Genomic DNA, 15062 nt, shown 5'->3' with positions numbered 1-15062 from the left:
AAGTGTTGCACCATTGAAGCAGTCACACATTAGACAAGCCATTTACATACAAACGCTTCAGGTTTGTTCACGATAATCTGGGTACTAAAAGTCAATGTCTCGGATATTTCCAATAGGAAAATAGAGGCATTGGTGAGAAACAATATTCAGATGAGAGGAGCTTGATGGGCAGAACAGCGATGCTACAAGTAGTATATCTGAGTCACTGATCCAAAAAACCAAGCTCAATCCTAACTTCTGGTGTTGTGGAATTCATAGGTTCTCCCAATAAACAACAAGTGCTCTCTTCTCTCATTAGGGTAAAACCACTGGAATCCGGCACCTATGGGGAGTGAATTTTCCAGTTGCTCGAGAGTGCATGTTGAGTGATTGGCAAACTATCGGTGAGGCATGCCAATGTTAAACTTCTGTATTTCTTTTTACCCTTAATATTTGCCAGTGGCTTGAATGCCAGATAACAGGGGTTTTACTGTATTAGTAGGTTAATTGGCTAGTGCAAATTTACTGAGTGCAGGCAGTTGAGAATGGGGAGAAGGTGGGCAAATGAATGTGCAACATTCATTACAGGGAAATTGATGATTCAAACCCTAAATAGCTCAATGGTCTGAATGACCTCTTGCCACAAGAAATACAAGATTAAAGAACAAGCTGAAAATACTTCAAATCATGAGTTTAAAATTTCACATTCAGCACAAAATAAACAGTGGAGTTTGCACCAAGTTGGCATCGTTAGAAATTGCATGCACATCTGAAACCACGAAGCTGAATATTCACACTTACTTCAGCAGCAAAGGTGGCCTTTTCTTCAAGCAGATTGGGCTGGGCTGTCCAGTCCACTGCAAAAGTGTTCTCACTACAACCATCCCCAACACCCAAGCTTGGAGAAGAATGGTCCATAGGCATGCTGTTAGATGCATTCCTTTCAGGCTGTACAATGCAGCAAGAACAATAGGATAAAGCAGCTCAGTAAAATAGGCATGAAGTCAAGACTCCAACAGAATCAAATATAGAGCACCAGGTCTTACCTCAAAAACCAAGAACAAAGTGCCCCAGTACATAAACCTTCTCAAATCTGATTCCTGCCTTATTCAAGATCATGCCTACAAGTTTTGTACAAATTATATCTGGCCCTTAGCAATGCTCAATCTGGAAGGAAGAGCTATGAATACAAATACCAGAGTCAGGCTCTTGAGAAGCTAACTTTAACATGACAGCATAGAGAAAAAAAAATTAGGATTGCTTTTTGAAAAACAGTTTATGTGGAGTCAAATGTTCATTTTGAACCAGGTAACACCTTGTTTATCAAAAAAAATTGTACTTAAGATGACAAATGTACCAAGTTGTAGATCAGCTGTGATCTGATCAAATGACAGAAAACAGGCTGCATATTACAATACTATGCAATTGAATAGTATTAATTGAGAAAATAAATGTGTTGCATATTGCATCAGAATTAGTGGCAAAGAAATAAAAGAACGAGAGAGTACAGGGAGGGAGAGAATGCAGGCAGGCCTGCAATGAGATGCAGATCAAAATTATCAAGATATTATTACTTTAAAGTCTCAAGACTGCTTGTAAATAAGCACATTAGAGTTCAAGCTCATTGAGCATTAATGATACATTTTAGGAGGCTAAAGACAAGTTGAAGTAGGAAAGGGAACAGACAGAGAATTGAAGTGCCAGATCTCTGGTAGCTCGAGCAGTGCTACAGACTTATCAGTTCTGCCAAGTAGCCACCCAATATGAGCTGTTTCTCAATTTAGAGCATAGGCAATGGATTTATATTGGAAGAACTGTTTGGATGGTAGGAATGAGGTAGAGGTCAGGTCATTCAATTGCTTCCAGTATTTATAGACATGTAATTAGAAAAGCAGAGAAGTGTTGGAGGTCAGAGGGTGGCAAATGGTTCCCAAGTGCTCAAAAAGAGTACTGCTATATATCTGGCTTTGAAATATTACAATTTTGTTTCTACCCAATCACAGATATTACCCCTTCTTTCACTAGTGTCACACATTTTCACTTCAGTCAAGTAAAATGTTGTCCTCACTCCACAGATAATGCTCGACATGCTGAGCACTTCCAGCATTAATTTTGTTAGGATAGAGCTGAGGAGCATTTTACTTTACCAAAATGTCTTGCTGTTCTTGCATTTAATCAGTGGACCTCAATTGTTTCATAAATTATGCCTTTAAAGGGACTTCCACCACTAGTTCAGTCTCCAACAGTTTTTTTTTGAAAAAGGAAAAGGTGAATTATAAGCTCTTGGAGCCAAGTGCTTGCCTGCCCTACTCAGCAGAATGAAATACCTTCTCTTCTAGTGTCGCACCCAATGATTTGTTCATTGCCAAAACTTTAATAACTCATTTGAATTTTATTGATGGACTGCATTCACTATTCCTAGAGACATCAAGAATTTTCCCCATTGTAAAAATATTTCAGCTATGCAACTAACCACAAAAGTGAATTCACTTTTTTCAAAATTAAGCTGTAAGCAGGGGAAAGGCTTATGTGGACAGCTTTTAAGCTATTTGGCCTCACCCAGCTAGAGAAGTATAAAAGAGCTTTCCCTTTAGCAGTTGTCAGTCCTATTTACAGAACAATCAAAGCCAATTCTGGCCATTTAAACCCATACCACCCTATTTCACCCAAATCAACCTACAACCCTGTATGTTTTAGAGAGTGGGAGGAAACCAGAGCACTCAGAGGAAACTTGCGCAGACACAGGGAGAATGTATAAACTCCTTACAGACAGTGCTGGATTCTAACCATAGTTATTGGCACTTCAATAGTGTTGCGCTAACCACCACGGTAACCATGCTGCCCTGAGGAATTTCCCAGCAAAGTCTGTACAAAGTATGCAATGCACACAAAAATATTGAGAAACGCTGTTTGGTCATGCATGTAATGGCTGGTGCATTCTAATAAACCGATGTATTTTGCCTGAGAAATTCCATTTTATTCATTCACAATAAAGTGACAGTTTAAATGATGAGACAAAGCTTTTTGACTTAAAAGCATTAAGAATTACATGGAGCTCATCTTAATGCAAATGAAAGTTTCAAAAAGACAGGAATATCTAATTAAACTTCAAGTAGGTTACCACCAAATATCCAATTAGATTTTCTGCAGGCCATGCACCAGATGTTGTAGAACACAAGTGCAGTGTGAAGCCACAACTTGATAATGTGTCAACCACAAACTCCAGGATGCAACAATAAATGCCATTTACTGAATCTTATATAATGATGCAACAAATATACAGAGTGAAGGAATGAATATGAACATTAAAACAAAAATCAAGACTACATTTCCCAACTTGTGGTTCCCAAAGCAAATTCCAAGGAGGTCCTTGTCCCAAATCCTGAATTGCAGAGCCAGGAATCTTCAGTCAGCTACTTAATTTTGCCTGACACCCTGAAACACAAAGGCTGCCCATAATTCAACTAGCCAAATGTTTCAACTTTTATTTTAAAAAGAGAAAATACCCATGCTGAAAATTGAACAAAAAAAAATCCAAATACATATATAGATGTGCACAAGACAAATATGCACATAGACTAATGAAGAGAAATTTTACTTTAATGCAAAGCGATGACATACAGTACAAGCAGAGAAAGGCGAGATACAGACATCATATACAAAGCAGCACACTGGACAGAGATGGCACAACAGACAAGGATTTAATTTCTCCAAAGCTGAAGTAACAAGAACTGCTCAAAAGCACTGTATGTATAAAGTATGCAAATTAAAAGGGTGTAGGCATCAAGCAGACAAACAAGCGAGTCTTGTGATGTACTGTCATGCTTAAGTGTGTTTTAAGAGTAGCGTAGCCATTCATACTGCTTACCTCCCACAAATCCCAAGGTAAAGTCTAGCATGTTGAATAAAAACATACATAAAACATGACTTGAGAAAGCACTCATTGCATTTTATGTCAATACCTTTATCTTAATCCCATTAGTAAATATTTCTAATGATAATATTAGTAAATACCTCAAACTGATGCATTAATACCTAATGCTGTAGAATAGTTGACAAATTGGCTTCATGGAACATTTTCAGCAATGATTTTTTTAAATATTTAACAAGTACAAGGGAAACGGCAGCAGGATGGTCTTCAAAATTCTCTGCAGCACACACAATAGCTTGTCAGGACCACCAAGGGAGATCAGATAAAATCTCACAATAGGCTTTCAATTAACCACAACTTCATTCTTGGTGGAAGAACTGGCCAGAGGTCATAACTTGAAAAAGCAGATGCAAGAGCAAATTTGATGGACAGTCTAGTAAACTAGGCAAGGAAAAGGAATTTGAGAACATACTAGCATCCATATATTGGGCTCTCCATCAACATTCCATGCTTCCATGTGGCTACATTGACCCCGAGCCAAGTGCTCCATCCCACAATTTAGTTAAAGTTTGTTATGGAATGGTAAACAGGGAACAAACGAGTATCACAATGCTGCCTCTGTGGGCTTTACAAATGGCCATTGTACAAAGTGTCCATCTTCACTTGCACAGAAGGCAATGTCAGGGGTGACTGAAATACAAGCTGGTAGAGCTTTGCTCCAAATGGGGTAAGAAAGTACATGGGCCAAGAGACCAAATTCAATTGTATGAAGATTTAATGTTTGGAAGCAATCAAATCTATTGGTCAACTCAAGAATACAAAATTAGGACAACGAAAATGCTGGCCAGCAGTGAGGAGATTGTTGGCTCGAGACGAACAGCCCCAGCAATACTTTGGAACATGGAGGATATTTTCCAAGTAAAGACAATGCTGGGGAAACTCAGGAGGTTACACAGCGTTCTTTATATAGCAAAAATAAAAATACATAATCAACGTTTCAGACGAATCCTTAATCAAGGTATGGAAAAATGTCGGCAGGGGTCCAAATAAAAGGGTAAAGCGGAGGCAATGGTAGCAAAGGCAAGAGGTAATAGGTGGAGAAGGGAGGGAGGGCACAGTAACAAACAAGGGGAAAAGGGATGGCTAAATGAATAGAGAGAGAAGGGAGTGGAGAGCTGACAGGGGAAGGGGTAAAGGAGATCAGGTTAGCAGAAGCTGGAAACGTCGATGTTAATGCCATTGGCTGGACTTTTCCGGTTTCTGCTAACCTGCTCTCTTTTTCCCCTCCCTTCCCCCAAGTACCTCAATGGAAAATCAGGTGTTGTTTCTCCGATTTACAGGTGGTGTTGGTGGAATAGTATACGAGGCCATGGACAGACATGAGAGTGTGACGCAGAACTGAAATAGTTGGCTACTGGAAGGTTTCGATCACTGATGTGGACAGAACAAAGGTGCTCAGCGAAGCGATCTTCCAGTCTGTGCCAAGTCTCTCTGATGTAAAGAATGCAGTAAATCAATCTGGTGGATACACAAGTGAGATGTTGCTTCACATGAAATGCCTGTTTGGGGTCCCAGATTATGGTGAGGGAGGAGGTGTGGGCACAAGTGTGTCACCTCCTACAGCCACAGGGGAAGAAGCACGAGAGAGTCACAGAAGGTGCGGTCCCTATGGAAGGCAGAGAAGGGAAGATGCATCTGGTAGCAGGATCCTGTTGTGTCGAAAATTCCGGAGGATACAGTGGATAAACATGCTGATGGGATGGTAAATGCCGATAAGGGGAATCTTGTGCTTGTTGGGGCAGATGAGCAGGAAATGGAGGAGATGCAGGTGAAGGCTGGGTTGATGGCAGTGGAGGGGAGGCCACAATTGTGAAAGGCGGCAGACATTTCAGAAGATCTGGACTGGAAGACCTCATCTTGGGAACAGATGTGGCAGATATTTTACACTCATGATCAGACCATTAACCAAACCTCTGCATGAGAGGTGCTGATCAATGTTAATGCCAAAGGATCCATATTAGAGTCAAACATGGAAATACAAAATTTGATTATCTGCTTAGTAGCTAGAAAGAAGTTCTTTCTTTAGATGCTCACAGGATATGCCAACGCGAATTTCATTTGTGTATTAAACATTCTGGTTTAATAGGCTTCAAATGCCATTTCTGATTAAATGTTTTCTTGCAATGCATTTACCTCATCAGCAAATAGATGCAACTTCAATTAAACAGAAAACTGATGAATACCGCAATACTCAAAAGTGCCGGAGAAACTCAGATGATCATTGCCGCATCCAGTGAAAGCAAAGGGCACTCAACGGTTTGAGCTTGATGCCTTCTTTATGAGTGCAGATGCCTGATTAAAAAGGTGGGGGCAGGAGGTAGGAAAAGGAACACAGGTATGAGGTAATAGGAAAAAGGAACATAGATTATCAGGCAACAGGTGGGAGGGTAGAAGAGGAAGAAACTCTTCATAAATGATTACTGCTAGCCAGAATGTAGCCCAAGTCCACAAGGCTATTTGGTTGGCAATTTCAATAAAATCTTTCATTTTATTGTAATAATCCAAAATCAAATCTTCAACACCCAATGTCAATCTGCAAATTGAAGCAGCTCCTTCAAGCATCAATTCTTGGGAAATAAAACTGATAATGTGATTGTTTTCTCACCACGAGCCAAGGATTCTTGCATTCAACCAATATAAATGTCACTGCCTCTAATTATTTGGCCATTACTTCAGACAGAAAAGGCCGAGCTAAACCAACCTGAGAAATTGGAGAAGCCGCTCTCACTACTGCACTAGATTCTGGTTTCAGAGGGTCAAAGTCCAATAGGCTTCCTTCATCCTGCAGAGGCTTTGGAGCCTCAAACTAGGCAGGAAGGGAAAATACAAGAGGAGGAAGAATAAGAAAACAACAGTTTACTCATTGGCCACAAGTCACAATACAATAAAGCATGAACGACCCCCAAACGTGAACATGGAGAAGCACATTTTGAAGCAAATGAAATAACAGGTCTTGTACAAGTGGAAAATGACAACTGATGTAACTATGCAGAAAAACAGCCTCAATTTAAATTGAAACTAATAATTGTGCCTTGACCTCCATGCACAATCTGGAAATCTTCCATTGAATACATTCATTAAATACATGTTAACCTCTTCAGCCACATCGAATCAATGGACACCATTCAGATTCAACTTCCTTTGCTGATCTACAAAAGGTCAGAAAACATCCTGCAAAAGGGATGGGAAAACACTTGATACCATGGGCCACTCTGTTACTAATTATTTACGCAGTATTGAAAAATCCATCTGAAACACCAGGATCGCAAGGTTGAAGATTCAGCAGGGAAATTGTTGTGAATGTTGACAACTTCACATGAGCAGAACATGAATGAACCAACTGCAAAGACTTCATTTTTTTTTAAACAAACGCCATTGGCAATATTTTGTAACATCAATACAGCTTTTCGTTGAAGATTTCAACTTTCCAAAGACGTACAGACAACCCCTTCATCACAGGGGAAGTGCCTCTAGAGCAACAATTCATTTCTGAATTTCTCTGCAAGATGAAGGCATGTCATGTGCAAAAGCATCAAAAATGAATTGAAAACTTTTCCTACATTTCTTCCACAAATTTCATGAACAAATTTTGGGTAGTGATTTGTGAATTATGTTTGGGAAAATAGCTGTTACCAGAAAGACTGTAACTTATGGGTTGCCTGCAATCTATATAATAATTTTTGTCCATTTAAAACAAAATATGCTGATCAACGGCCCAATTGGCTTATCGCAAGTATCTGGAATAAGAATACAGGCAATATGTGACTTAAGTGTACAGGTATTAACACCATTATACATTTGCAATTGTTTCTTGATAATGCATTTAAAACAAGACAAAGTAACTCACACAAGATATTCAATGATATATTGGCCAGAATTTTCAGCCTTGAAATGGATGATTCAGACAAAACTCCTCATGATCCCATTTACAATTGTAGGGATATCCTATTTATTCGATGGAGTAAGGGTTGAGAAACATCTACTTGTGAATCAGCAGTTAATCAAATTCCATTGATTAAAATTGAATTGCTTCACCCAAAAAAACTGCTGCTGCAAAAATAAAAATAAAAAAAATAATAATGCCTGGAATAAATGTTCAAAAGTAAATTAAATTGGTGTGTTCTTAGTTCTGGCAGAAAAGATCTCACCCAAAGAACTTCACTTATCATAGCTCCTCTGACCAAATACTTACACCCAGTTCATGGAAAGATTCTGGTGTTTATTTAAAGCTCGGGTGAATGGAGGAATTTCTCCACACAACTGCTCATAATTACAATCATTATCAACTACTCCACAAAAATCCATGTATATTTACTTTAACATTTATTTTTGTGTTTGGACCAACTTGCATTTAACCTAAATTGTTTCTTATGAAACAGGAAAAAAAAAGATTAGATTCAAACAGCAAATTTAGTGAGCAGACTGACAAACAAAATGAAGGAAAATAGCACAAAATATTTTCTACCAAAATGGAGAATGAAAATTGTGGTAGAATTAAATAAACTAATACATCATCAGCAAGTAAACTAATTTTATGTTCAATCTGATTTATTACAAACCCTGTCAACTGTTGGTCAACATGAATCTTTTGTGCAAGTGGCTCTTTAGCTAAAGCAAACAAAGTTAGTGATAAAGAACATCCCTGTCTACTAGATCTAGTTAAATTAAAAAGATTGACAAGACTTTATAGTCAGTTAGAATATGGAAAAGTTTCAGTGTAAAAAATAAATTGAGATAAAAGTGGAGTATAATGAGGCTTTTCACAATGTCGACAAGAAGTTCAATTTAAATGGACAGATAAGATTAAATGCTTAGGTATACATGTAGATAATAATTTGAAAAATTATATAAACTAAATTATATTCCAATGCTTAAAAAGATAGATGAAGATTTAAAGAGATGGGTAAACTTGCCTATTACATTAATCAGGAGAGTTAACTGTATTAAAATGAATATTTTTTTTCCAATAATTCAATATTTATTTCAAATTTTACCTATTTCTATACCTGAATTGTTTTTCAAGATTTAAATAAACAAGTTCAGAAATTTCTTTGGAAAGAGAAAATGATAAGAAAGTCATTACAAAAGTTAACATGGAAATATGAACAAGGAGGACTGCAACTTCCTAATTTTAAGAATTATGTTAACATGGAAATATGAACAAGGAGGACTGCAACTTCCTAATTTTAAGAATTATTAAAAGGCAGCACAGTTAAGATTCTTAGTTCTTTGTTTGTAAAAGCTAAACCATTTTGGGTGGAAATTGAATTAAATAAAATTGGTGAAATTGTACCAGAAGAGTTTATTTATAAATGGGAACAGAAATTAATAACAATGGATAAAGATGCTGATATAAAAACATTTGTTTAATATTTGGAATAAAGCAAAATTAGAAATTGATGGAAACCTTCTCTCATTAAAAACACCATTAATTAACACTATTAATTTTTTTGAAAGATGATCTTTTTTAAATATTTGGAATAACAAAGGAATTTTAAAATTGGGAGATTATTATGATAGATTGATGTATTTTGATCAACTAAAAATCAAATATGATATTCTTTATAATAGATATCTTGTTATTTTCATTTAAGAGCCTATTTAAGAGAGAAATTAGGACCTGATATAGTTTTTAAAAATCTTACAAATTTGGAACAAATTATAATGGTTGGAATGACTATAACATTTATTTCAATAGCATACATCTTGTTACAAGAACAAGCACCTAAAGTAGGCTTGTTTAATTCAAAAGAAAGACGTGAACAAGATTTAAATGTAATAATAATATAATAATAGATCAACAGGTTTGGTAAAGAAGTTATGTCTAATACTTTTAATGTATATCCCTGTTAATTATTTTTTTTTACATCAATTGTATATTACACCAGAAATTGAGTAGATGGAGATTGAATTTATCAGATCTGTAGCTGACTGCTACAAAGAAACACACACTCACAGTGTGGGAGGTTAAGCTCTGAGATTTATTGAGGCTGGAAAGGCTCCTTTTATACAGTTGGAGTTCCTGCCGTTTGTTTGATTGGGTGACATCATCCGCATGAATAACAATAGCAGGCGGAAACATTCTTGCAAGTGTATACCCTTCTTCCGCAGCCTGTTATTGATCTGTTACCTGGGCAGCTTGGCCAGCACCATTTTAGGGCTGCTGGTCTTGTACTGCTCCAGCTTTTACCCCCACCTGTTCGTTGTCTTGGGAATTGCTTTAGCGATCTCTGTCCGCATCTGCTGGCGCGTGATGTGCCAGCCCAATCTCCACAATTGCAGGCTGCCACAGATCAATGTTTTAGATGTGGAAAAGAAGTTGGACTTTTTTTCATTCTACATGGTCTTACTTGAAGAATAATTCTTTTTGGGTTTCTGTTAATAAGTTTTTACAACAAATTACTGCTGTGACTTTTTTGTTAAATCCTGAATTATTGTTGTTTGGAAATTTTGAAAGTATTACACTTAAATTACCTTTGTCAGATTCTCAATTAAAATTTGTTAAGTTAACCTTAGTAATAGCAAGGAAGTGTATTGCTGTTATATGGAAAACTGATGTTTCATTAACATTAGAAAGATGGCAATACAGAGATTCAAAGTTGAATTCCTTAAGTAAAAAAAAATGCTTATAATTTAAAGAGGCAAATATTCTTTATTTTTACAAATTTGGAGCCTGTATGCTAGAATAATGAGATTGAAAATATTATTTTTTTAAAAATCTCCTGACCAGTGAAGTTTTCCCTGAATGAATAATATAATTTTTGGAGTGATATTTTTGGGAGCCTTGAGTGTAATCTGATGCAATTCAAATTACAATGTAGCTATGTTATTATGTATTTTATTATAGAATTAGATCAGCTATGGGATTACATTAGGTGGGGGGGAGGGGTGTTAGGGTTTTTTTAGTTTTTAGTTAAGTTAGTAGGTTTTTTTTAATGTTTTCAAGTTTTTTTTCTTTCTTTTTATATTTTTTCAAAATATATTTGTTAATATTGTAATACAGTATTTTGATTTATTATTGTTTGTTATTATTATTCCATATATATTGCTTTAAACAAAATACTCAAAAATAATGGAAAATGAAAGGCAAAGACAAATGGTGAATAAATCTTATTGCAACAGAATGATCAACAAACTTGATTGACAAATGGATCACTCAATTATCTCCATTAAAACTGACCAGTCTTTTAACCATATGCAATAGTCTCTTTTTGCATCTTAACTCAAAAATACTGACCAGAGAATCCAGTTTTTTTAATTTTAAATATTTTGTTCCTCATCATTCCCTAATACACTGTTGTGACAAGATGAACCTTGCTGTATAAGCTAAAAGATCCCAAAGGCACCAGCACCAACAAAACAGGTAAAGGTATTGAGATAATTGCCTTCGTCCACCAGGGCACCCAATAAAGCACGATAATTTTTAGTAGAAGTTTATAACACATTAGTTAGGCCATAGGTGAAATGTGCAGTTTGATGCAAAACTGTAGGAAGGATGCGACTGCAAAGAAGGATCGAGGATTTGTCACATTGTCGGCGATAAAATGTTTCACTACTAAGCACTGGGTAGTTTCAACTTTTCCTTAGAAAATGTGGGAGTGGGGAAGGGAGTGGTTTATCTGATAGAGTATGCAATGATTCACCACTAGGTTAGATAAATAGAATCATCTTCTTCCCAGAGGGGTAGAGAAACCAGAGGATACATTTAGGATAAGGAGTACGAAATTTGGAGGGAATTGGAGGATTTTTTTATAAAAAGGGTGTGTTACAGGCTCAGAGGACCCCAAAACCCAGCAGCAATAGAAATTCACCAAGATAAATGCTTACTTAAACAAAAGTCATTTTTAATTTTAAACAGGATCAAACTTTAACTTATTACTATCAACTTAACCTAACTTAACCCCATTTATTTCTAAGTGCACGTGTATGTAATGTGTACAAATTCAGAAAAGTTCTTTGATTCACAGTCCAATCTCACTTCTCACTCCTCCAAGTTCACCGGTATCAGGTAATTCTTATACTGTGCACAGAATTTAACATTTATGTATATTCACTGAGCTCTGGTGCTTAAGTGGTTACCACTCCGGAAGGCTCTTGTTGGTTTCAGAGAGAGATTCATTGCTTGTTGGACACAAACAAACTCATTTCCTCCAATCAGTCACTTCAGCGTCTTGCCAAAGAAACTTGCCCCATCAGGGTTTTCCAAATGATAACCTCTTCTGCAGATCACCACAGAGTTCCTTCTGTTTCCCTTATTTCAGATGAAACACTTCAGCCAGCCTTTTCCTCTTGTATGGACCACAAGGGTTTTCAACAGGCTGAACTCAGAACTCACAACTCGTCTCAAAATGGGGTTTCAACAAGCTGCCAAGACTGCAGAAACCAATTCTCTCTCTCTCTCTCTCTCTCACAGAAAGCCTGTTTGGTCTCCTCTCTCTCCCTCTCTGCTTGCAAAATCACATGACCTTCTTAGAAGAGCAAACTGCATCCAGCCAGATTGCAGCACTGGACCCAAACTTTTGAGTCTGTCCATCTGTTGCTTTCAAAACAATAGTCCATTACTCCACAGCACGTCCAATTAACACCTACTTGTGAAGTCTCTATAAGCATTCTTCAAAGTTTTTACAAAGGCACTCAGAGCCTGGGATGTCTGGCTTGAGCAAAGCTCTGCCATTTTAAATGAGATCTGTTTTGTGGTGTTTGTGATCTATACTACCCCACAATCTATCTCCTTCAAAAACATATCTATATACAATATAAAATATGATAAAATTCATCACAGGTGAAACCTCAAACACTGCTCCAGAGGTTGAGAATCTTACTCCACACCAATCATTTAGACAAGCACCTGAATCACCAAGGCATAGAAGGTAACAGGCCGAGTGCTTGTATTACAGATGGGTTAATAAAATTATTATAAAATATATCTTAAAAGGGATAAAATTGTGAGTTTTAATTGTTAGATCACATGTCACAAAAAAATTCTCCAGAGCCATGCAATAGACTTCATGTCTCCAATTGGTTTTGCTGAGACAATAGGAAAGTACTTGTGAAAGTTTTACAAGTAGGTGTTAATGGATCAACATTGTTTGTACAGGGCCCAGGCTCAAGACCTGAATATTTTTTTACTATTAAGATCGGAGCCAGAGTTTAAATTGCTGGTTGAAGGCTGCTGTTCTAAGAGGGGTCATGTGGTTTTGCAACCAGAAAGAAAATATTCATTTTTTGAGGGGGGGGGGGTGCGGGAAAGAGACTGAGAAGAAGCAGTTGGTGTTGAAGGCTGCAAGTTTGCAGACCTGCTGCAAGACCCCATTTCAAGACAGGTTTCGAGTTTTGAGTTCAGCCTATTATAAATCTCTGTAATCAATTGCAGAGGCTGTGGCTGTTAATGAAATAAGGGATCAAAAGAAATCTGTGGTAACCTGAAAGAATAGGTTATCTTTTGGAAAAACCAAAGAGGGGCGTTTCTTCAGCAAGACACTTCAGTGGGTAATTGAAGATCAGTTTGTGTGTCTAACGAACAACAAATATCTCTCTGAAACCAACAAAGTCCTTCCTGAGTGGTAACAACTTAAGTTAAATCACCAGGGCTTCATTCTGGGCACTGTATGGAAGATTGCCTGATGCCAGTGAAGTGAATAGTGAATGATTAGACAGTGAAAAAGAACTTTCCTGAACACAAACATTACACACATGTGCACAATGAATTAGAAGGAGTTTAAGCTAGGTTAAGAGTAACAAAATAAATATTAATATTATTTTGTATTAAGAAACTAAAACCATTTTTGTTTAAGTAGCCATTGTCTTGGTGAATTTCTATTGCAGCTGGTGTTTGAGTCCTTTGGGCTCAAAACACGTAAATTGGATCAATATACTGTAGATAGATACATGATTGTTGGTATGGACGTGCTGGGCTGAAGCGCACGTTTCTGTGTTGTATTACAAGGTCTCAGATCTTAAAATTGATTGCATAATGAAGAACATTGTGAACATAAAACATCTGCAGAGGTATATTACTGCAGAACATTTCACTCAAATCTGAGTAAATCTGCCAAAGATAACCAAATCAATGAAATGAAACATTTGAAATTAACCACTCAAGATCTCTCTATTAATCTTTGGGAAATTCTGTTTTCAGTTACTGAAATTTATTCTGTCATAACACGGGCCGATATTAAACTGTTGTTAGCAGCTGAAGAAAAAGCTGTCCTTAAACAGCCATTAAATGTTTGCAAGACATTGCTTACAATGTGTATCCCAAACATGCCAACATACCAAGGTTATTAATCAGATTGTCACCTCTGGTAAAGCCCCATAAGAATCTTATGAAAGCATTAAAAACAAGATAAGGATTCTGCAAGACCTAGGGCTGCCACTCTATCATTAGTATCCAACAGTACAGGTACTCCCTGACTTGCGTCCTATGCGACTTGCATCCTTCTGCACTCATGACTGAATTTTTTTTTAATATAAGGAAAAATATAAAATTTACGCAGTTGATGTTGTATTTGACAAACTATAACAGGGATTATAGGGCATGTAAGAGCCAAATCGTGCATATTTACCTTGTTAGTCGGCATACCGGGTCCATAGGCTGGGCGCAACCATCTTGACTCCTGTGCGCATGGTTAGTTTTCATTTGGTGGGTTCACAGCAGAGTTAAGCGCCCTGACGATATTGAATTCATGCCCTTAACTCTCACACATATGCCAACCGAACTCCAATATGCGAACCTACTGCGCATGTGCCAAATGAACTCCAATATGCAAACTTATTGCACATGCGCTAACCGAACTCCAATATGCAAACCCACCATGCATGCGCCAAGTGAAGACTAATACATGCACACAGGATTCAAGATGGCCATGCCCAGCCAAGACACTGACTACAATTACACACATTTTGGATCTTGTATGCCCTGCATCCCTGTTGTAGTTTGTGAAATACAACAAAAATCGATTATGAATACATATTTGATTTAAAAAGTTGTTTCAAGACTTCGGCACTCCAGGTGCACAGGCAAAATTCCATCTTGCATCCATTCCCAGTTACTACCAATCCCTTGGTTCCAATTACGGTTGTAAGTTGGGGACTACCTGTACAAACAGCAAGATTTCTCTTATGACACCACCCAGCCTCCTGAAATGCTTGC

General features: G+C 37.2%; 1 protein-coding gene across 12 annotated transcripts in view; it reads right to left on the bottom strand.

Moving 5' to 3' along the window:
* The window catches only part of LOC138761894 (myc box-dependent-interacting protein 1-like), a 190970-nt gene that overhangs the window by 29200 nt on the left and 146708 nt on the right, over window positions 1-15062 (bottom strand). For all 12 annotated transcript variants that reach the window (XM_069934809.1, XM_069934813.1, XM_069934816.1 and 9 more), the window contains 3 exons: window positions 6612-6716; window positions 3848-3871; window positions 781-927 (listed from right to left, as the gene is read on the bottom strand). In XM_069934809.1, the coding sequence (XP_069790910.1) occupies window positions 781-927; window positions 3848-3871; window positions 6612-6716 (276 nt within the window). The remainder of the gene's footprint in view (window positions 1-780; window positions 928-3847; window positions 3872-6611; window positions 6717-15062) is intronic.

This window comes from Narcine bancroftii, chromosome 4 (assembly GCF_036971445.1).
Source record: "Narcine bancroftii isolate sNarBan1 chromosome 4, sNarBan1.hap1, whole genome shotgun sequence".
In the NCBI taxonomy this organism is placed as follows: Eukaryota; Metazoa; Chordata; class Chondrichthyes; order Torpediniformes; family Narcinidae; genus Narcine; species Narcine bancroftii.
The sequence above is the reverse complement of the archived record's forward strand: the minus strand, read 5'-3'. Positions and strand labels throughout refer to the sequence as shown.